This window comes from Panthera tigris, chromosome F3 (assembly GCF_018350195.1).
Source record: "Panthera tigris isolate Pti1 chromosome F3, P.tigris_Pti1_mat1.1, whole genome shotgun sequence".
Taxonomy (NCBI): Eukaryota; Metazoa; Chordata; class Mammalia; order Carnivora; family Felidae; genus Panthera; species Panthera tigris.
Window position 1 is genome coordinate 59,432,182 of NC_056678.1, and position 22,665 is coordinate 59,454,846.

The window sequence follows — 22,665 nt, forward strand, 5'->3', positions numbered from 1 at the left end:
GTTGGCCTGGTTTTGTGTTCATTTTTTAGTTTAATCTCCTTTGTTGTTGTTGTTCATAATAATAAATGTTACCACTTATTGAGAAAACCAGTGCACCAAGACTCATGCTAAGCACTTTCTGCCTTTCTCAGATCACCCTGTTTTACAGAATAAACCTGAGGCTCAGTTAGGTGAGGTGCTTGGTTGAATCCAGACCTTTCTGACTCCATAAAGCTAGTTGGTTTTTTGGTTTTGTTTCTTTTTGGTAATAGTGTCACTGATAAAATTCACATGCCATACAATTCACTCGTTCAAAGTGCACAATTAAATGCTTTTTAGTATATTCACAGAGTGAATTCTGCAACCAGGATCCCAAAGGAACCCTGTACCCACCCCTCCGGCTATCACTTCCGGCTATCACTTCCGCCTCATCTTCTCATCCACCCCCCCTCCGCTCTCCCCGCCCTAGGCAATCACTAGTCTACTTTCTCCATTTCTGTAGACTTGCTTACTCTGGACATTTCGTATAAATGGAATCAGATATTGTAGGGTCCTTTCCATTTTTTACAGTAGCCCCAAGTGCACAAAATGGGATAAACCACAACCCGTGGCTCATCATGCACTGTCAATATTAGTCCACGGAGAGCCTGCCACTTAATTAAAAAACTAGACCATTAACAATAATTTACGTCCCTTAACGATGAGCTTTTCCTCCATCCTTTCCCTCTGCCCTCCCATTCAGAGGTAACCACTCTGCATGGAAGTTTTGTTTATCATTCTCTTGTTTTTTGGTTTTTTTTTTTAATATATATGTAGCTTCATCACAAGCTACATACATTTATAAGCATTTTAGTCTTTAGTTGCACTTTAGAGTTTGAACTCTATGTAGTCATGAAGTCGTACACAGGGACATGTTTCTTTCACTCAGTATGTTACGGTGTTCCCTCTACACTGGTGTGTAAATCTACAGTTTTATTCATTTTTCCTTGTGCGACTATCACAATTTATCCGCTCTCATGCCACTAAGCATTTGTGGGTTCTTTCTAGTATTCCCAGTCGGTTGGTGCACACGTACAAGCATTTCTCGAGTAAACACTCAAGAACAGTATTGGTAAATGGTACCAAAAAAACCCAACCTATTTCTTGTATTTTATTCCCCATCATCTTAATTTTTGCTAACTGAGTGGGTCTGAACTGGAATTCCACTATGCTCTTGATTTGCATTTCTCAGACGTAGGTGTTTGTGGTCCATGTTTAACTTCTGTGAAATACTTGTTCATGTGTTTTGTCCATTTTTTTCTATCGGGCTCTTTCTCCTGTTCTTATTGATCTGAATTTATTTTAATCCTGTCAGTTTATGTGTTGCAAATACTTTCTTTTTTTTTTAAGATTTTATTATTTTTTCATTATTTTTTAAATAATTTTTTATGTTTATTTATTTTGAGAGAGAGAGAGAGAGAGACAGCACGAGCAAGAGTGGGGAGGGGCAGAGAGAGGAGAGAGAGAATCCCAAGCAGGCTCCATGCTGTCAGCACAGAGCCCAGTGCAGGGCTCGATCTTGAAAACACCCAAACAACTGGGCCACACAGGTACCCCTTTAACATTTTATTTTTCAGTAATCTCTGTACCCAATGTAGAACTTGAACTCACAACCCCGAGATCAAGAGTCACACTCTCTACCAACTGAGCCACCCAGATGCCCCACAAATCTTTTAACAGACTACATTTAATTTTCTTAAAGGTATCATTTGACAGGCAAAAGGTCCTAATTTTAGTTTAGTTATTTTGCCTGTCATCTAATCTAGATCAACTATATGAGGAACTGTTTCTCAGGCAGTGGACAACAGACAGCACAAGACCGGGATTACCGAAGAAGTGCAACTTATAAACTAAGTTCTACACAGTCTGACTTCTCCACCTTGGAACAACCTCTCCCGAACAGCGCACTGGGCCGGAGTCCCAAGCAAAGCACGGCAGTCCCGCTAAGCCAGTGAGCCGGAGGTCAGAGTTGGGGGCAGCTGAGCAAGGAGGGAACTGTGCGGTGGACTGCGTATCCTCAAAAGTGTGTGAAGCCCTTGAGTCCGTGGTTGATGGCTGCACTGTCCATAGACTGAAAGAGGGGTGTATTTTAGCAGAAAGCATGAACTCAACTATTGCACAATTTCTGTATTTCAGAGGCTTTTAAGAGAAAACCAGACTTTAAATTATCTTTAGTTCCTATTATCTGCTGTCTAAAATCGTCATGATGGGTGTTCACTTAAGATTTGTTACGTATTGGGGCGCCTGGGTGGCTGTCGGTTGAGCTTCCGACTTCGGCTCAGGTCATGATCTCACGGTTTGTGAGTTCGAGCCCCGCGTCGGGCTCTGTGCTAACAGCTCGGAGCCTGGAGCCTGCTTCAGATTCCGTGTCTCCTTCTCTCTCTGCCCCTCCCCTGCTTGTGCTCTGTCTCTCAAAAACCAAAAATAGGGGCGCCTGGGTGGCTCAGTCGGTTAAGCGGCCGACTTCAGCTCAGGTCACGATCTCGCGGTCCGTGAGTTCGAGCTCCGCATCGGGCTCTGTGCTGACAGCTCAGAGCCTGGAGCTTGTTTCAGATTCTGTGTCTCCCTCTCTCTGACCCTGCCCCGTTCATGCTCTGTTTCTCTCTGTCTCAAAAATAAATAAACGTTAAAAAAAAAAAAAAATTAAAAATAAATAAATAAATAAATAAATAAATTTAAAAAAATAAAAATAAAAGATTTGTTAAGTATTCATTATTATCCTAGGCATTGGTTATATTTTTCATTCTTCGTAGCAATCCAGTGAGAGAAATCCTACTATCTCTCAACTACAGGTAAAGAAATTATGAAAGCTCAGTAATTTGTCCAAGAAGTCACAGAACTACCTAATGATAAACCCAGAAGTCAAACCTAAGTCTCCCGAGGCCCCTACCCTGGGCACAGGAGCCCCCAGATACTATTTCCTATGCAACGGGCACACTAGGTCATAGCTTTCATGAATTTCCATTCAGTTCTACTCAATATTTATTTTTTTAATGTTTATTTATATTTATTTTCGAGGGTAGGGAGGGGTGGAAACAGAAAGAGAGACCATCCCAAGCAGGCTCCACACTGTCAGCACAGAGCCCTATGCGGGGCTCAAATTCACAAACCGTGAGATCATGACCTGAGCTGGAATCAAGAATCGAACGCTCAACTGACCGAGCCATCCAGGTGCCCCTTCTATTCAATATTCAATGCGCTAGAAATTCAGTTGAGGGTTGCCGATAAAAGATTATTAAGTTCAGATAATGTACTATTAAGAAGGACAGGGACGCCTGGGTGGCTCAGTCGGTTAAACGTCCAACTTCGGCTCAGGTGCTGATCTCACAGTTCGTGAGTTCAAGCCCCATGTCGGGCTCTGTGCTGACAGCTCAGAGCCTGGAGCCTGCTTCGGATTCTGTGTCCACCACCCCACCCAGCCTCTCCCCTGTTCGCGCTCTGTCTCTCTCTCTCTCAAAAATTAACTAAATGTTAATTAAAAAAAAATGTACAAAGGTAACATAACAATGTGATGATTTGAGAAGAGGCTGTGAGGGACCAGTGAGGACACAGAGGGGAGACCGACCTACCCAGCCCGGCAGAGGACAGGCTTTGCTGGAGCTGCTAGGCTCTGGGTTGCGAATCCCCTCTACTCTTTTCCTTGCTGCCTAGCTCAGGGCTCTGCGGGTCACAAACACTGACGGAACTGGGAGGCAGTACTCACAGTACAGATAGAGCGCGTGCTCTCTGGAACCACAGTGGTCAGGTTAGGGTCCTGGTGCCACCATCTATGAGCTGTGACTTTGTGCAAGTCACTTAACCTCTGAGACCCCCCTTCCTTCCTGGGTAAAACGGGAATAACTCGTAAGATTGTGGGGACAGTAAGACATCATGTAAAGCCCAAAGTGCTTGATAAATTTTAGCCATTATTATTCATGAAACTGACTATAGTGGACCTAAAAATCACAGTAGATTCACACCACTCTTACTGCATCGTGCAATATGATCATTGGGTATGAAAACCCTAGCAAGTTAAGCTCTGTGTGGAAACCAAGAACCAAGTCTACTCGTTTCTCTTGCAGTCCCACCTCCATTTGCCAGAGATCATGAGAACCCGTAAATCCTACTTAACAGCCTTTGACTAAAGTTTCAGAGAGGAGATGCCCTGACAATCTCGGCCTGAGCTTTGAGACATTGTCCATGTCATCCGGGCATTTCATTCCTGTAGGGCTGACCTTCCACAGAAGGGTGGGTCTCCAACCCACTTGCCAGCCCCCAAAAGTAAAGCTGGTCCTACCCATGTGGTCGATTGAACTTGGTTTATGTTGGTCTGTGGGGCACCTACATGTTTCACATGTATATTATAAGGATGAGTATTTATTGAGTCAGCTTACTAAGTATAAAATATTGAACCAAGTTACTGACAAAGGATAATTTGTGCTATTTTCTTGCAGATGGTTTAAATTTTCTTTTAAATTTTTTTTTAATGTTTGTTTTTGTGTGAGAGAGAGAGAGAGAGAGAGAGAGAATGTGGACACACAAATGGGGGAGGGGCAGGGAGAGCGAGACACAGAATCAATCTGATGCAGGCTCCAGGCTCCGGTCTGTCAGCACAGAGCCTGATGTGGTGCTTGAACTCATGAACCATGAGATCATGACCTGAGCTGAAGTCACACACTTAACTGACTGAGCTACCCAGGAGACCCTTGCAGATGGGTTAAAGCCAGTGGGGAAAATGTGAGGTTTGCCATCTAAATACTGGGCTTGTTCTAAAGTTAGTGAGCCTTCACGGAACTCAAATACAAGTTATCTGAACCGTAAATGTGTAAGAGCTGAGACAGTTTCGACGAAGCACTCACTCTACCAGTTACCACAACATATTATATAAAGCGCCAGCTCCTATTCCAGGAACGCTGTTCTTGGCTTCTGAGCCAAGCTTTCCCATTGGGCTGTGTGACCCTGGGATACCATCTCACTGGCAGATTCTTCTCCACTGTCCAGCTGCCTACTGCCACATCCCCGTTTCCAAAAGAAAGGTAAGGGACACAGGAGTTCCAAAGCATGTCTCAGATTGCTGTGCTTGGCAAAACAACAACAGACTAGAGCCCTTTGAAGTCAGGCCAACCCTCTACCCGCTCTGACCCAAATTAGTCTTCTAGAGTCAAAGGTAGCTCTCTTGTCAGAAGGTCACTTAGCCCCAAGCCCCCATGTCTTAATACCCCCAAAACAAAGAGAATTCCTTTCCTAAATCCTTCCCTGTTTCCAAAATTCCTCAAGAGAACTCATGACCAATATATTCCTTATGATGGTAAACCTAATGTGGATCGTTTAGAAACTCCAAGAATAGAAATCCACTTAACAACACTACAAGTTATGTTTTATTATACAACAGTCAGAAGGAAATTATCTGCAGACAGCAATAACTGCCGTAGACCTGTATTCTCTAATGAAACAAATATATTTCTTATTTGAAGGTTTATTTCTTAATAAATATTATATTTAATGGTACAAAAAAGAAAAATATGCTATTTACAAAGAACAAAAGCAGCAAGGCTGTTTCTTTTTTAGCTATAATTACAATAAAAGAAAATACAGAAATATAGAAAATATAGAAAAATATAAAAATATAAATTACATCATAGATACGCCAATTAAATACATTCAGTAACACCTACCGAGCTACTATTCTGTAGCTACTCATCGTAAATAACTAATATTCGGTATCAGAGTCCTGGATTTACAATACTGTGTTTTTTCACAGATTTCCTTATCCGCCTTATTTTTTTCCTTAAGACTGGATGATCTTGTTTGCAAATATACCGAAAGTATCTACAACCTACAACAAAAAAAAAACAAACGAAGCAAAATCAACAAAGAGTTTTAATTCTTATCAAATTCTTCAAGTATATTTCCACATTTTGAAAATTTTGCTTCAACTCTGGCATACTAACGATTATGAAAATAAAATGGATTTGTATTATCTATACCAAGGTATCCTGAGCACATTCTAAGAGCTATCACCAGTGAAATGCACACTTTCTACATATGAAAACGTTTCTGATTGGTTGCTAATTAAAGCACATACTTTAGCTGGTTCCACCCTGCCTCCCAAGCCCCAGTCAAGGTGATATGCATATTATACATATATTCACATATTAAACGAGACTTCGCCAAAAGCAAATTACTACAAATTCCCTTTCAATGTCAGCTTGTAAAACAGCGGAAGAGGCATCTGTAACAATACAAAGGTTCTCTGTAAGAAAACCTTGATGTGAAGGATTAAAATAAACTCCTCACAGGTCAGAAGAGATGAGAACTTAGCCAGCCGTTCTAGCCATCCAGAGAGCAGCTGGATGGTGATGGGGCAGCTCTGACAAAGGTCTTTTCACAGTCTTACAATGCCATCGGTTCACTGGTCAAGTATTTCAAACATGAATCAAATTTCTATTAAAAAAAACTAGACTGGGTGCGTCTGGATGAACGTGTAAATCTTGATTTCAGCTCAGGTCATGATCCCAGGGTTGTGGGATCAAGCTCCACACTGGGGTGGAGCCTGCTTGGGATTCATTCTCTCTCTCTCTCTCTCTCTCTCTCTCTCTTTTTTTTTTTCTTTCTCTCTCTCTCTTTTTCTTTCTTTCTTTCTTTCTTTCTTTCTTTCTTTCTTTCTTTCTTTCCTTCTCTCTCTCTCGCTCTCTCTCCCTCTTTCTCTCTCTCTCTCTCCCTCTCTCCCTCAGCCCCTCTCCTCGACTCACACTTTCTCTTCAAAAAAAATAAATAAAAATGTAAACTGGGTATTTTAAGAGATTTTTTTAGGGGCACCTGGGTGGCGCAGTTGGGTTAAGCGTCTGACTCTTGATCTCGGCTCAGGTCATGACCTCACAGTTCGTGAGTTCAAGACCCGTGTCAGGCTACGCATTGTCAGTGCAGAGCCTGCTTGGTATTCTCTCTCTCCTCTCTCTCTGCCCCTCCCTGACTCCCTTCCTCTCTCTCTCTCAAAATAAATAAACCTTAAAGAAGAGAATTTTTTTTGTATTTGATGAGTGAGACCATAAATCACATAAGAACTAATTTCATTATAGTCTCACCATACATTCATCTTCTCTGGGAAATTGCTAGGATATACACTGTACCTACAGTAACCATTATTCCTGAAATAGTATGCCAGAATTACTAACGTTTTATTAGCTAGAAAGCAGTGCTGTGATGTTAACGTAATAATCTGTATTTCCAAACACATCTACCACTTTAGCAAAAACAAAATACTTTGTACACACACTTCTGCTTCCATCTAGAATATAGAAAGATAGAAAGAACTCTGATCTCACCCTAACACAGAGAAAAAGCCAAATAACCTACAAACTCCTTCCTCCGCCAGAAGACGTATAGTCGCAAGGACAAAGGGCCTGGCTTGCCTTACCAGAGCATGGAAGGAAGGGCAGCTACCGGACCCTGCTCTCAGCATGAAGTAAAGGCAGATCGTGACCAGAATTTGAATCCTGTGATAGAATGGGGATAACCAGAGCACGGACAAAACCCAGCTCAACTCCTGAACAGACTGACTCAACCCCCACACTAACACCGGAAAAAAGAAATGTACCCATTTTCAGGCATGATTATGCCCGATATTCACAGAGCACTTTTGAATTTATAAAGCACTTTGATGTGACGCTCACTTGATGCTTACAACAATCCCGTAGGCAGCATGGACAGGTGTTAGGAAGCCCACTCAGAGAGAGGGTCCCAAAGGTTAACTGTTTGATCTAAGTGACAGGAAAAGGTGACAGACTGGAAAATCAGTCCAGACTCGGCTCAAACACAGACACCTTTAGATATCTGTACTAGATGCCTCTATGCTCATAAGGAAGTAGAAATCTCAGTCTGAATCACATTTCTGTTCCTTGGCATCAGTGTGTTAAGAGAGAAATCTTACAATTGTTTTCCTATTTATTTGTCCTTTTCCTCTTAGGAACCAGCATTTCATTAACCCTTGTAATCATCTGAAACACTCACTGAGAATACTAATTCCAAAATAAAACCAACCATCTCACAACCGAGCTGAAGAATCTCTTTAGGATACCCTGAACTCTCTAGCAACAGACTGCTTACTCATGGACACGGGTGACACTCACTTTTTCTCTGACCTACAGTTTCCCTGCTCCATTGGCACCGAGCGCTGAGAGTTTTAACAGCCAGCATGTTCCACGAAGAAAAGATCAATTTCCCTTTCTTTAAGAGGATTTTTAAATAAGTTAATAGGAGGTATACTCTTTTTACGGGAGAAATGTTCCCTCCGAACCGGAACAGATAAGTACGTATAATGCGGAGCTATTATCAAACAGTAAGGTCAGCAAAGAATCTTTTTCTATTTCTAATACTGTCAAGTGGACAATGTCAGTAAACTTTCTATGCGGTTGTTGTGGAAACAGTCTGCATCCTCTATCTTAACTGGCCCCTAAAGATATGCAAATTACAGCATAAAAAGCAAGCACCGCAATCAACAAGATGAAATCAGTTTCCAGTCCACGGACAGTCCTTACAAGCAGATCACCTGGCCCCAACTCAACGTTCATTTTTCCATTCACCAGTTATCCTCTTCAGCATCTAATGTCCTTGGGCACTGTACCAAGTAAGCTGTGACACGAATGAATGGTCACACTTTGTAATTTCAAAATCATCCAAAAGCTACGTCTACGTAAGATGAAAAAAAACCCCATACCTTTTCCTAACAGTATTCCAGCTACCAAAGCCTTCTCACAAGCCAAAGCTTTATCCTCTTTCCAATCGCTTTTTGCCCAAAAGGAGCTGAAGTGAAAGCTAGGCCACCAGGTTTTCCTGGAGTTCCACTCTTCTTGGACCCAGGCAAGGTGGTTCCTGGAAAAGAAAAATGTCAAAAGAGAAGGTCAGTGATGGAGATGAACCTATACTGGCAGAATATGAACTTAAGAAGAGTCTGCGGAAGGGAGCCTGGGTGGCTCAGTCGGTTAAGTATCTGACTTCAGCTCAGGTCATGATCTCACGGCTCGTGGGTTCCAGCCCCGCGTTGGGCTCTGCACTGACAGCATGGCACCTTCTTGGGATTCTCTCTCTTTCTCTCTGCCCTGCCATGACTTGCACGTGCTCGCTCAAAAATAAACAAATAAACACTTTTTAAAAATGACAAGGGCCACTCCTTCTTTTCTCAAAATGGTATTATGATCAGAGGCATAGTTTTAGATATCCAGCTCACAATGGACTTAACAAACATCTGCTGAATGGATAACTGACGATGATCTTATGAGGCCCTAAAAAGCCCCACAAAAAATTATTGAAAACCAGCTGGGAGAAAAGCAGTTTCCATGTGATCTTACAAGATGATGACACACAGATCACCAAGAGCTTTACAAACAGCCTGGCGGAGAGTGGGGATGACCCCTTTTTGTCATCATTTCCAACTTGAAAATACGCACATTCTTTAGTACTGCAGTGGTAAGGTAAGTACTTACTTGGACACAATAAAAGAAATCTTTTTTTCTTTTAATGTTTATTTTTGAGACAGAGAGAGAGACAGAGCATGAGTGGGGGAGGGGCAGAGAGAGAGAGAGAGGGAGACACAGAATTCAAAGCAGGCTCCAGGCTCTGAGCTGTCAGCACAGAGCCTGATGTGGGACTCGAACCCATGAACCATGAGATCATGACCTGAGCCAAAGTTGGACGCTTAACCGACTGAGCCACCCAGGTGTCCTCATAAAAAAATCTTAATAGAATTTTTGTATGTTTTACCTGTGACCTTATTTCCTTGCTTCTGATGTACCCAGAAGAAACAACTGAAGACACAATTCAAGAAATCAAAAAACATAAGCAAAGAATGATACTTAAACATTGACAGACATCAGCTACAATACTGGGAAATTTTACTGGTGCTGAGCCAGTAATAAACACTGCTTCTTCTACTTACCCCATTAAAGTCTGTCTCAGATATTTTGCCAAATATTTCCAAGCAGTTATATTTTTAGTGCATCCAGCAAAATCTAAGACTCCAAATAATACTTCCAGTCCAAGTTTATGGTGGTCTTTTTTTTCTGCAATGGTCACAACAATTAGAGTTTACACAAGATACTGAAGTGCACAAAGCTAAAAATATATATTCAGTTGATAAAATATTACTGAATTGTAAGCCTTCTAGTTTGGTTAACAGTTTAAAATAATTCATTCTGTTCATACTCTCCTGTGATAAATCTGAAATATTCAATAATTCACTAATTTAGTCTTTGCTAATGAAGTCAGAGTGGTGAGTCTGATTTCTAAATGAGCTACACTTTACTGAGAACATTAAAGTGCCTGCCCTATGTAGGCATTTTATATATGTTCTCTTCTAACAGGAGAGGGACTGACACAGTCCCAGTACCTATTGGACTTAAGCTGATTTCCTTCTATGAAGAAGTTATGTTCTGGGGCGCCTGGCTGGCTCAGCTGGTGGACTGCATGACTCTTGATCTCAGGGTCGTGAGGTCAAGCCCCATGCTGGGCATGGAACCTACTTAAAAAAAAAAAATGTTCTTTTCTATACCGAGCTGAAATGCAACAGAGATTAAATGAGGTGAATTATAGTGCAGCCATTTCTCTCGTGCTAAATATTGCCTCATATTCTACAGCAGGGGTCAGAAAACTTTTCCTAATAAAGGGACAGTAAATATTTAAGCTATGTGAATGATACGGTCTATGTCACAGCTACACAGCTCTGCTGTTGTAGTGCAAAAGCAGCCACAGACAACACATAAATGCTCCAAAAGAACCTGATTTATAAAAACAGATTAGGGGTGGATTTGGCCCATGGGCCATAGTTTGCTAGTCTACAGCTTATCTGCACATGGAGATACAAAATAAAAATTATTTACCTGATTTTCTCAGTAATCTATGGAATTCTAACATGAGTTTATGAGATGGTACAATCTGATACAAAATCTGGAAGAAAAAAATAATCTTGTAAATTTTACACGTGATAACAGCATTCCTCAAATTTCAGCTTAGTTTCAAATAAGGTCCTTATTGCCTAATATGCCCTTAGTAAATGAATCAAGGATTTAAAACATGTTTTGCTCTTGTCCAGTTTCTATTTGGGTATAGAAAGGTGTTCTATGTAAAGCTATTTTTAAAAATCCCTGTCGGGGCACCTGGGTGGCTCAGGTGGTTAAGCGTCCAACTTCGGCTCAGGTTATGATTTCGCAGTTCGTGAGTTTGAGCCCTGCATTGAGCTCTGCTGACAGCTCAGAGCCTGGAGCCTGTTTCAGATTCTGTGTCTCTCTCTCTGTCTGCCCCTCCCCCCCTCACGCTCTGTCTCTCTCTCTCTCTCTCAAAAATAAATACACATTAAAAATTTTTTTTAATAAAAATTTAAAAAAAATAATAAAAATGCATTTAAAATGGTCAATTCTATGTTATATATATTTTACCATTAAAAAAAATTTTTAAGCAATGTCCTATACAGTAACAACCCCAAACACGAAACAGGGATAAATTTAACAAAATATATACAATAAAAACTATAAAACATTTCACAGGGAAACAAAAGACCTAAATGAATGGAAAGACATATGATGTTCACAATTTGGCAACCTCCATACTGGTTAAAATGTAAATTTTCTCAGAATTGATCTATAGATTGAAAATCCCAGCAAGACAATTTCTAGCACTAGACAAGCTGATTTAAAAATGTATATGGAGGGGCGCCTGGGCGGCTCATTTGGTCTTGGTCTCTTGGTCTTGGCTCAGATCATGATCTCACAGTTTGTGGGACTGAGCCCTGTGTTGGGCTCTGCACTGAGGAGCCTGCTTAGGATTCTCGCTCTCTCTCCCTCGCTCTCTCTCTCTCTCTCTGCCCCTCCCCTGCTCATGGTATCTCTCTCTCTCTCAAAAAAAAAAAAAAAAAAAAAAGGCATTAAAAAAATAAAAATAAAAATGTATATGGAAAGGGGAGCCTAGGTGGCTTAGTCAGTTGAGTGTCCGAATCTTGGTTTCAGCTTGTCATGATCCCAGGGTTATGGGATCGAGCCCATGTTAGGCTCTGTGCTGAGCATGAAGCCTGCTTGTAATTCTCTCTCTCTCTCTATCTCTCTCTCTCTCTCTCTCTCTCTCTGTCTCTCCCCCCCCTTCTCTCTCCAACTCATGCTCTCTCTCTCTCTAAAGAAATAAAAATAAAATACTTAAAAAGAAGTTTATGGAAAGTCAAAGAACCTAGAAAAACAATTTTGAGAAAGGACAAATTTATATGACTGTCATGACACAGACTCACATAAAGCAACAGTTATGACATGTGGGGTAGCTATAAGGATGGCAATACATAAACCACTGGAAGACAACAGAGCCCATATATATGGCCGATTAATTTTCAACAATGTTACCAATGTAATTCTAAGGAGGACGAGGAGTCTTTTCGCCAAATGGTGCTGGAATAACAACATGGGGGGGAAAATGAACCCTGACCTTGACCTCACACTACACAAAAAAATTAGCTGAAAATCTATCATAGACCTAAACACAAATTTGTACTACTTCTAGAAAAAAGAAAAAAAAACATAGAAGAGAATCTTCATTATCTTGGGCTTGGCAAAGATTTCTTGGACAAAAAGTAGTAACTATAAAAGAAAAAATGCATAAATTGTACTTCAAAATTAGAGATTTCTGCTCTTCAAAAGACATTATTAAGAAAAAAAAGGCAAGCCACAGATTGGAAGAAAATATTCTCAGTCCATGTTGTGAATCCCATGTCATATGCCTTAGGTAAGGACAGATTATATAAAACTAACAAATCCATGAGAAGACAAATTACTCTCTAAAAAAAGAGACAAAACGTTTGAACAGACACTTCACAAAAGATGATACAGGAGTAGCCAACAGGCATATGAAAAGATACTCAACATCATCATTCATTAGGAAAATGCAACTTAAAACCACAGAGACACCACTGCATATCCACTAAAATGGCTATTAATTCAAACGATTGACAATACCAAGTGTTAGTGAGGGAGAGAAACTGAACCTTCACATACTGACGGCGTGAATGTCAATGGTACGGTCACTTCACAAACCGGTGGGGCAAAAGGCAACAAAAGCAAAAAAAAACAAGTGGGACTACACCAAACTAAAAAGCTTCTGCACAGCAAAGGAAACCATCAACAGAATGAAAAGGCAACCCAGTGAAAGGAGAAAATATTTGCAAATCACCTATCTGGTAAGGGTTTAATATCTAAAATATAAAGAGCTAATACAACTCGAAAGCAAAAAACAAACAAAAAGGTACAAACTTCCAGTTATAAAATAAACCTAAGTCCTGGGGATATAATATAGAACATGGTGACCATAGTTAATACAGTATTGTATATTTGAAGTTTCTGAGAGAATAAATCTTTAAAGTTCCCATCACAAGAAAAGTAAGTTGTAACTGCGTGGGATAGACGTAATTGTGTGGTGATAGACAGATAGATAGAATTACTGTGGTGATCATTTTGCGATACATACAAATACTGAATCGCTACACTGTATATCTAAAAATAACATACCGTTATACACCAGTTACATCTCAATTAAAAAAAGAAAACAGTTGGGCAGTTTCTTATGAGGTTGTTTCAAATTTTCCAGCAATTCCACTCATACAGTTACCCAAGAAAAATGACAATATATATGCGCACAAAGCCCTGTACGTGAGTGTTCACCGCAGCATTCATAGCAGGCAAAAAGTGAAAATACACCATCAAGAAGTGTATGTGTAGAAATGCAACACTACACAGCAGTAATAAGGAACAAATTAGACACCCACAATAACATGGATGACTCTCAAAAACATGCGGGGCAAGACAAGCCACACAATAAAGAGCATAGGTTTCACGTGTATGAAATTCTAGAAGAGGTCAAATTAATCTGTCGTGACAGAAAGCAGATCATTATTTGCCTGGGGCCAGAAAAAATGTGGGCAGATAGGCTACAAAAGGGAAATCAAAGATGTTCTGAGAGGACGGAAATGTTCAGCGTCTGGATCATCATGGTGGTTACGTGGATGTATGTCTCTGTTAAAACGCCTTCAAGTGTACACTTAAAATAAGTGTCTTGGGGCGCCTGGGTGGCTCAGTCGGTTAAGCGGCCGACTTCGGCTCAGGTCACGATCTCGCGGTCCGTGAGTTCAAGCCCCGTGTCGGGCTCTGTGCTGACAGCTCAGAGCCTGAGGCCTGTTTCGGATTCTGTGTCTCCCTCTCTCTGACCCTCCGCCGTTCATGCTCTGTCTCTCTCTCAAAAATAAATAAACGTTAAAAAAAAAATTTAAAATAAAAGAAAAAAAATGTGTCTTACTGTGTGTGAAAGGTTCCATAAAGCTGATTTTCAAAAATTATCAAAACAGAACTTTCCAAGAAGGGTGGCAAAGGGTTTCTGCCCTCAGTCTCACTTGGGCAGGGCGATGGGGGAACGGCCGGCCGTGGTGGGGTCCCCTCAGGGCGGGATCCCCTCTGTCCACCTCAGGGCACCATCACACAAACAGTGACTTGCTAGGAGTGCCAGAATCTGCAAGTTGGAAGGCACGACCTAAGGATGTTTTGAAGTTTCTTTTTTTTAGTAATCTCTTTACCCAACATGGGACTTGAACTCACCACCCTGAGATCAAGTCACATGCTCTTCCAACTGAGCCAGCCGTACGCCCCTAAGGATGTCTTAAAGTGGACCTCCGACCCTGTTCAGTCATTGAAATAAACATTTTATACCTTCAGCACACTTATCAGTTTCTCTCTTGGTGCCTTCTCCCTCTTTAGAAAGTTGTATAAGTAGACGTGAGCATTTGGATTTGACGGGAACTTTTCATCGTAGGCATAATTGGTGAGTACCTCTCGGGCTCCATCTTGATCCCCATAGAACTCCAGCATCTATATAAAATAAGTCATAATGTCTTCGCTAAATTCTGTAAGACAGCTGAGTGAAAGATAATGCACAACTTGACTTTGTTGATGGGTACAAAAATTCACTAAAACGACAAACAGTACTTCCTGTACAGGGAACGACAGTAATGGCAGTTTTTGCTGTCACCAGCATACCTTACAACCTCTGTGGAACACAGATCACTTACAACAAAGGCCCACATGGGTTCCCATTTCTTCCTGATCACATTTTTGTTACTGAAAAATGCAGCCACTTCAACCTAGGAACTGTTCCTGAAAGAAATGAAGGCCTCAAAGCAGGGCCCACCGACGAGTGAGAAAGACCCCACGAAGCAGCGAACCTCAGTGCCGATATGACTTCAGCCACAGAAGGAGCACATGGGAACTAGGATTCCTTCCCTTTCGTTCCCACCCACACAGGGGAATTCCCAGATTCACTGGCATGTGGTTTCAGAGAGTATCTTTTGACAGCATAATTATCACGTTAGCGTTTATGTAACTTTCAAAAATTCTGAAGATTTATTCCCAGTGCCAAGCCCCCCCCCCCACCGCCCCGTCCTTTCACAGCAATTCTGAGATGACACAGCACCCTGACGAACTTCCTAAAAGCCATTATTCTTCATCCCACATTATGACCTAGTTTCAGATTTTTGTCCCCTGGTCTTCTCTAGCCCACGAAATATAAAATATCTTTCTGCTTGGGAACACCTGAGTGGCTCGCCTGGTTAAGTGTCTGACTCTTGATCTCAACTCAGGTCATGATCTCAGGGTGGTGAGTTCAAGCCCTACGTTGGCTCCGCACTGAGCATAAAGCCTACTTAAAAAAGCAACAACCAACTTTTTGCTTTCCTTCTAAATTCAATAAGAATACTAACGAATTAACATTTACAAATTATATTGCTATTAATTTTATAAATATTCGACCATGTCCCATTACTCAGTGGTGAGGGGAACAAAAACAGTAACATTTACAGGATATTAGTAAAACAAAAATGACTCAGACCAAAAAGACATATCATATTCCCTCTTTTAAGTTTTTTTAAAAAATTTTTATTTATTTATTTATTTAAAGACTTTATTTTTTTAAGTAGTCTCTATGCCCAACATGGGGTTTAAACCCACAACCCTGGGGCGCCTGGGTGGCTCGGTCGGTTAAGCGTCCGACTTCGGCTCAGGTCATGATCTCACGGTCTGTGAGTTCGAGCCCCGCGTCGGGCTCTGTGCTGACAGCTCAGAGCCTGGAGCCTGTTTCAGATTCTGTGTCTCCCTCTCTCTGTGACCCTCCCCCGTTCATGCTCTGTCTCTCTCTGTCTCAAAAATAAACGTTAAAAAAAAAAATTTAAAAAAAAAAAAAAATTAAACCCACAACCCTGAGATGAAGAGTTGCATGCTTCACTGACTGAGCCAGCCAGGTGCCCCTCTCTGTCTTTTTAAAAAAAACAAAACAATTTTCTCCACTTAGTTGCCTTCTGACCAATAAAGATAAGGCTTATAACAAATGAAACGAATAAAACTTTATGAGAAGCCTACTTGCCTCTACATAACTCTTCACAAAAGGGTCCCAAACTCCAGGAGTTTGAATCAAGGCACCAAGGTTTACCGATGTCTTCCAACTGTGGTTGAGCATAGTCTGGGATGCTGTGTTGTAAGCATAATCATCTTCATCTGTTCAGAGATAAAAGATTTTTGAAAGTTATTCACTATCAAGGACACTCCTGATAGTAACGGCAATCAATGAACTATCCACAGGAAAAGTTCAGGCCCTGATGGCTCCGCCAGTAAATCCTAACAAACATTTAAAGAATAATACTACATCCTCACAAACTCTCCCCGCCCACCCCCAACACCCTCCCTCCCTGCCAACACACACGAAAGGAACAAAAGGAAGTGTGGTCAGGAAGGCATACCTGGGGAGCTTTGAGAATGAACCTAGGTGGTAGCTACCTGGATATTTGTTTTAAATTATTCATTTTATCACACATTTGTGTACACACTTTTTCTGCATGTTATATTTCACAGTCTTAAAGGTTTAAAAGGAAAGTTAGTCTAGGGGCACCTGGGTGGCTCAGTCAGTCAAGCGACCGACTTCAGCTCAGGTCACGATCTCACCGTTTGTGGGTTTGAGCCCCGTGTCGGGCTCTGTGCTGATAGCTCTGAGCCTGGAGCCTGCTTCAGATTCTGTGTCTCCCTCTCTCTCTGCCCCTCCCCCACTCGCGCACGCTCACACTCTCTCTCTCTCCCCCTCTCAAAATAAATATTTTTTAAAAAATTTTAAAAGAAAAGTTAGTCTTTCAAAAGTGACAGCTAACAGAAACAAAATACTTTTTATTTTTGGCCAAAATAACAGCCCTTCCCCTTCCCCAAAATGCATAGGTATTCTCCTCCCAGAGGATCAACTAAATATATATCAATACGGACCTGAATATGAAGTGATAAAGGGAAAATAGGTTAAGAAACGATAAAGAATTTTAAAAGGAAAAAAAAAAGCACGCCCCGAGTCAGTGAAGTGGAGTGTGAATTTACCATGGAAGGGGGTCTCCAGTCACCAGTGCGTCAAATCCAACCAGGACAGGCCAAGAGCAACAGAGAAAAATCCCAAACCAATACTGAGCATTCGTTCAGGTGTTATGTTCTCATGAGTTCAGTTACACAGAACCAGTCCTAACCTTTCTTTATTAAACAAACATCCAAAGTTAAAGATGATCTAAAGAGCTCCACACATTATGTCATCTTTATGTCTTCTTGGTAGCGAACAAGCCATCAGCTGCAGAAAGGTCCTAAATCATCTACCCGTGGAAGAGACCGTGCAAATGTCATGTTCCTACTGCTTTTATCATCAATGTTTGTTTGAATTCCACCTAACCGGAAAGGTTAGAAAAAGGCAAATACTGACTTTAAAACTCATCTAATCAATTAATATCAATAAGCCTTTTTTAGTTCTTTAGGTTTTATTTATTTTGAGACAGAGAGAGAGAGAGCGTGAGCAGGGCAGAAAGGCAGAGGGAGGGAGACAGAATCTTCAGCAGGCTCCACGCTCAGCACAGGGTCCACGCAGGGCTCAATCCCACAACCTGGGATCATGACCTGAGCTGAAATCAAAAGTCGGACACTCAACCGACTGAGCCACCAGGTGTCCCTCAATAAGCCTTCAAAAAAAAAAAAAAAAAAAGAAAATTATACCAGGCATTATGTCAAGGTTAACCAAAGAAGTAAGAGATATGTAACCTCAGAAGACTGATTAGTCTAGAAGAAAGAAGAGATACAACATAAAACAGACATGAAAAAACTTAGGACAATTAAAAAGCAAGAGGTAAAGAGTCAAATGATATAGGTCAGACATGGAGCTATGAGGTTTATGGTATGAGAATGAGGGGGTCTAACGAGTCATGGAAGGGCAGATGGCCTTCTAGACGGAGAGGAAGCATGAAGACTGGACAAGATTATCACAATGAAGACAGCTTTTCACGAGTGTCTTGAGAGAGATCATACTCAGAAAGAGGGAATGGAATTTTGAGATTAGTGAACCTGCATATCCAAGAGACCAAGGGAATACTACGTACATATAAGTATCATAAGGAATCACTGCTTATATATATTAGCCGATATATACAGGGACTGAGATTTGGATGGAGGATGAGAAAATAAAAAGGGTTAATCCTAGAGAGGCTATGGAGGAAAACTACACAAGAGAAGGAAGATGCAGAGAATTAAACACAAATCCGGGGATGGGAGAGGTAACATCACCACTGGAAGCCAGAGAAAGGGAACTCTGAGAAGTGGGGACATGCAGCCAATTCCTGGTGTGGTCAATCAAGAAAATCATGACCTTTGTACAGAAACAAAACAACTTTACCTTGCCCTATTTTCTAAGCATATTAGAGAAGAATATGAAGAATATGAATATGAAGAATGACATCGTAAAACAGGGGCACCTGGCTGGCCCAGTCAGAAGGTCGTACAACTCTTGATCTCAGGCTGTAGGTTCAGGCCCCACACTGAATTTAGAGATTACTTAAAAATAAATTTCTTTTTTAAAAAAACGAACATTATAAAACAAACTAAACTCCATTCTAAACACACAGGAAAATGGGGCGCCTGGCTGGCTCAGTCAGTAGAGCACGCAGCTCTTGATCTTGGGGTTGTGGGTTCAAGCCCCATGCTGGGTATAGAAACTGCTTACATAAATAAACTTTAAAAAAATAAATAAGTAAAAACAAATTTAAAAAACAAATAAATACACAGGAAGAAATGTTTATTATATGCAATAATGTCTACTAAAAAAAATTTGTAATCTTTCTTGAAAATATTTAAAAAAACAATAAACTGGGGCACTCGGGTGGCTCAATCAGTTGAGTGTCCAACTTCGGCTTAGATCTGATCGCGTGGTTCATGAGTTCAAGCCCTGCATCAGGGTCTGTGCTGACAGCTTGCTCAGAGCCTGGACCCTACTTCAGATTCTGTGTCTCCTTCTCTCTCTGCCCCTCCCCAGCTCACGCTCTCTGTCTCTCAAAAATAAATAAATGTAAAAAAAAAAAAAAAAATTAACAAAACAAAAATCTAACATGATCATGGACTTAATTTATGCATCATCTAATTTATGTCTGAAAAGTATGATATATCAGAAATATTACAAAGGATGATCAAGAATTTTACATCAATAGATATGTCTGTTCTCTGCAGTATCTGGAAAGAGCCAGGCTTCAAAGTAGGGGAATGAGGTTATTCCTTAATATCCTGTTTGTCTAGGGGCACCCAGATGGCTCAGTCGGTTAAGCATCCGACTCTTGATCTTGGCTCAGGTCATGATTTCATGGTTCGTGAGTTCAACTGCCACATCGGGCTCTGCACTGGTGCCACAGAACCTGCTTGGGATTCTGTCTCTGCTTCTCTCTGCCCCTCCCCCACTTGCGTGCACGCTCACGTGCACTGTCTCTCTTTCAAAATAAATAAACTTAAAGGAAAAAAAAAGATCCTGTCTGTCCCTCTGATTCGGTCTCATAGCCATAAAAAGTACACTCATCTTCACTCACCAAGATTAGACAATTCCATCTTCTTTTTAGACCAAGTATAATACTGCAAAAGCCCTTTATAGGCCTGAACAAGGTTGATTAACACTTCCTGGGACGATGACTTTTCACCGTATCTCCATGTCTCTGCACGACTGAGATTTCTGTTTGCATCCTCAAGCATTCCATGATGCAGAAGGTATAATGCGTGTTGTAAGGAGATCTGCAACAATAAAAAGAAAAAGCCCACTGACAAACAGGTCATTAGATATCCGTTCATCCAAGACTTCAGTAAATATATATGCTGGGGCTAAATCCTTGGGAGTACATAAGTGATGTAACAATATTGTCTCTATCATCAAAAACATCAATTTAGCAAAGAGGAAAGATACATGAAACAATTAACATTATGCAAATGGAAGCTAAATTAGGTAAACTCACAAAAAGAAGGCAGTGTCATTTAGTGAAACAAACAGACGCTTTCAAGACAGATAGTCCTGGCTCAGATGCTACTTAAAACTACGTAAACCTGAGTATGTGACTTGGCCTGAGTCTTACCTGTTATATGGAACAATTATTATTAACCCTTCAGAAGGATGTTATAAAGATTAAATGAGAGAATACCTGCATCCCACCTACTGCCTAGTTTGGTCCACAGCAGGTGATCAATACATTATTTTATAGATGTCATAGAAGCTCACAGAAAACATCTTAAAAAGGACTACTGAAGAATGTCATTGGTTCAAATGGAAAAGTGAATGCGTACTATAGAAGCAAGAAGAACAACTACACAAAGAATGAGCATCACAAGTAGGGAGGATATTAAAGAGGGGAATAACGGGAAGTACAGTTAGTCATGTGAGTAGAGTCAGAGTTCAAGGCCTTCGTCACAAACTACTTCAGTAATTTCTCAACTGGTCTCTCTGATCTTGTCCCTCTAAAATCTGCCTTCCATGGGGCTGCCAAAGAAACCCCATCTTGTTACTCATTTGTGTGAAAACTTCAATGGCTCCCACTGCCTACAGAGGAAAAACTAAGCTCCCTGGGGATGGCACAGAGGACCCAGCCGACTTCCCCTGGCTTCTACCCAAGTGACTTTTAGAGTAACTGAAGCACTGGATGCAGGGCTATCAAATTCTCATCAATCCCTGCCTTGCCCGCCCAGCTTTTCCTCTGATCTGCCCAGTGAACACCCACTTGTTTTCGCAGCCTCAGCTGAAGCATCGCTTCTTTCCGTGACCCCCCTATGCATTTAATCCCAGCCCTCTCTGATTCCAGAGCTGACCGTTCCCTCCTTCGTCTTCTCACTGTATCTTGCATTTCTGCTCTGGTACCCATAATTGATTCCACATACATGCCCGTCTCCCTCTACTGCAAGGACTATGTCTAGCACATTATCTGGAAAGTAGCAGAAAGTGTTTTACAGGAAATGTTTTACTGCCTATCTTAATTATCACCCTCGGACTCTGGAGTGTGAAATACGGTTCCTTTCAGGTTTCTTTACTTCAACTGAATAGATTCTATGGGCTTAAAAGAACCCAACCAATAATTTAGTTAAAATTCGACCCTCCCTCCCCAATCAAATGGCTAACCAGTGTCTTCCTGAAAGAAGAGAGGGGAGCACACACCAAGACAGGCCATTTCTTTTTCCAACCGTTCAGCTGGAAAGTTCTTCCTCAAGCAGAACCATAAGCTGCTTCCGTTTAAATTCCACCCGTAGCATACCTGGGCTACCAGAGAATAAGATCGCAAGAGAGCACCTGGCATGTAAGGAGAACCTCCGGAAATTTTTTCTAATTAAGAAAAGAATCCTAAACTGGGAGAAATCTTTCTTCAAAATAAGAAAGCAGTGAGAATGTAAAATGGCGCAAAGTTAAACGTAGGCTTGTATCTTTGTATATTTGCTTACATACAGATTTACATACATTTTATATGTATAAAATGTGACCCAGCAATTCTACTCCTAGGTAATATACCGAAAGGAATTCAAAACAGGAACTCAAAGAGATACTTGTACACCAATGTTCACCACCAACAACGGATGAATGTGTGAACAAAATGTGATAGGTACATACGATAGAATGCTAATGAGTCATAAAAAGCCATAAAAAGTTCTAATACTTGCCACAACATAAATAAGTCTTGAAAACACGATGTTAAGTGAAATAAGCTAGACCCAAAAGAACTAATACTGTTTGATTCCACTTATGTAAAATACCTAGAATAGATCAGGGTGTCTGGTGGCTCAGTCAGTTAAGCATTTGGTTCTCAGTTTCAGCTCAGGTCACAATCAAGTGGGATCAAGTCCCCTGTAGGGCTCTGCCACTGACAGTACAGAGCCTGCTCGGGACTCTCTCTGTCCCTCCCCGAGTGGTGCAAGGGCGTGCACTCTCTCAAAATAAATAAATAAACATTGAAAAAATCTAGAATGTGTAAATCCATAGAACAGCAAACATATTAGAGGTTACCAGGGGCTGGGAAGAGAGAATGGGGAGTAATTCCGTAGCGGGCATAGAGTTCATGTTTGGGATGATGAAAAATGTAAACCACTGGCGATGGCTGTACAACACTGTGAATGTCATTAATGCTATTGAATTGTACACTTAAAATGGTTAAAATAACATATTTTATGGTCTATATATTTTACCACCATAAAAAAATTGGAAAATAGAAAAAGTAAAAACAAAACAAAAAAAGAACCACAGAGTAAATATTTTAGGTTTTGCAGGCCATATGGTCTGTCACAACTACTCAATGCTGTCATT

The 22,665-nt window shown here is 40.9% G+C and overlaps 1 protein-coding gene across 2 annotated transcripts in view; it reads right to left on the reverse strand.

The window, feature by feature from the left end:
• Nucleotides 1-5,569: 5,569 nt before the first annotated feature.
• The window catches only part of TAF1A (TATA-box binding protein associated factor, RNA polymerase I subunit A), a 30,775-nt gene continuing 13,679 nt past the window's right edge, over nucleotides 5,570-22,665 (reverse strand). For both annotated transcript variants that reach the window (XM_015535694.2, XM_015535697.2), the window contains 7 exons: nucleotides 19,925-20,123; nucleotides 16,429-16,559; nucleotides 14,724-14,882; nucleotides 10,872-10,938; nucleotides 9,932-10,055; nucleotides 8,714-8,868; nucleotides 5,570-5,833 (listed from right to left, as the gene is read on the reverse strand). In XM_015535694.2, the coding sequence (XP_015391180.1) occupies nucleotides 5,721-5,833; nucleotides 8,714-8,868; nucleotides 9,932-10,055; nucleotides 10,872-10,938; nucleotides 14,724-14,882; nucleotides 16,429-16,559; nucleotides 19,925-20,123 (948 nt within the window). In that variant the 3' untranslated portion in view covers nucleotides 5,570-5,720. The remainder of the gene's footprint in view (nucleotides 5,834-8,713; nucleotides 8,869-9,931; nucleotides 10,056-10,871; nucleotides 10,939-14,723; nucleotides 14,883-16,428; nucleotides 16,560-19,924; nucleotides 20,124-22,665) is intronic.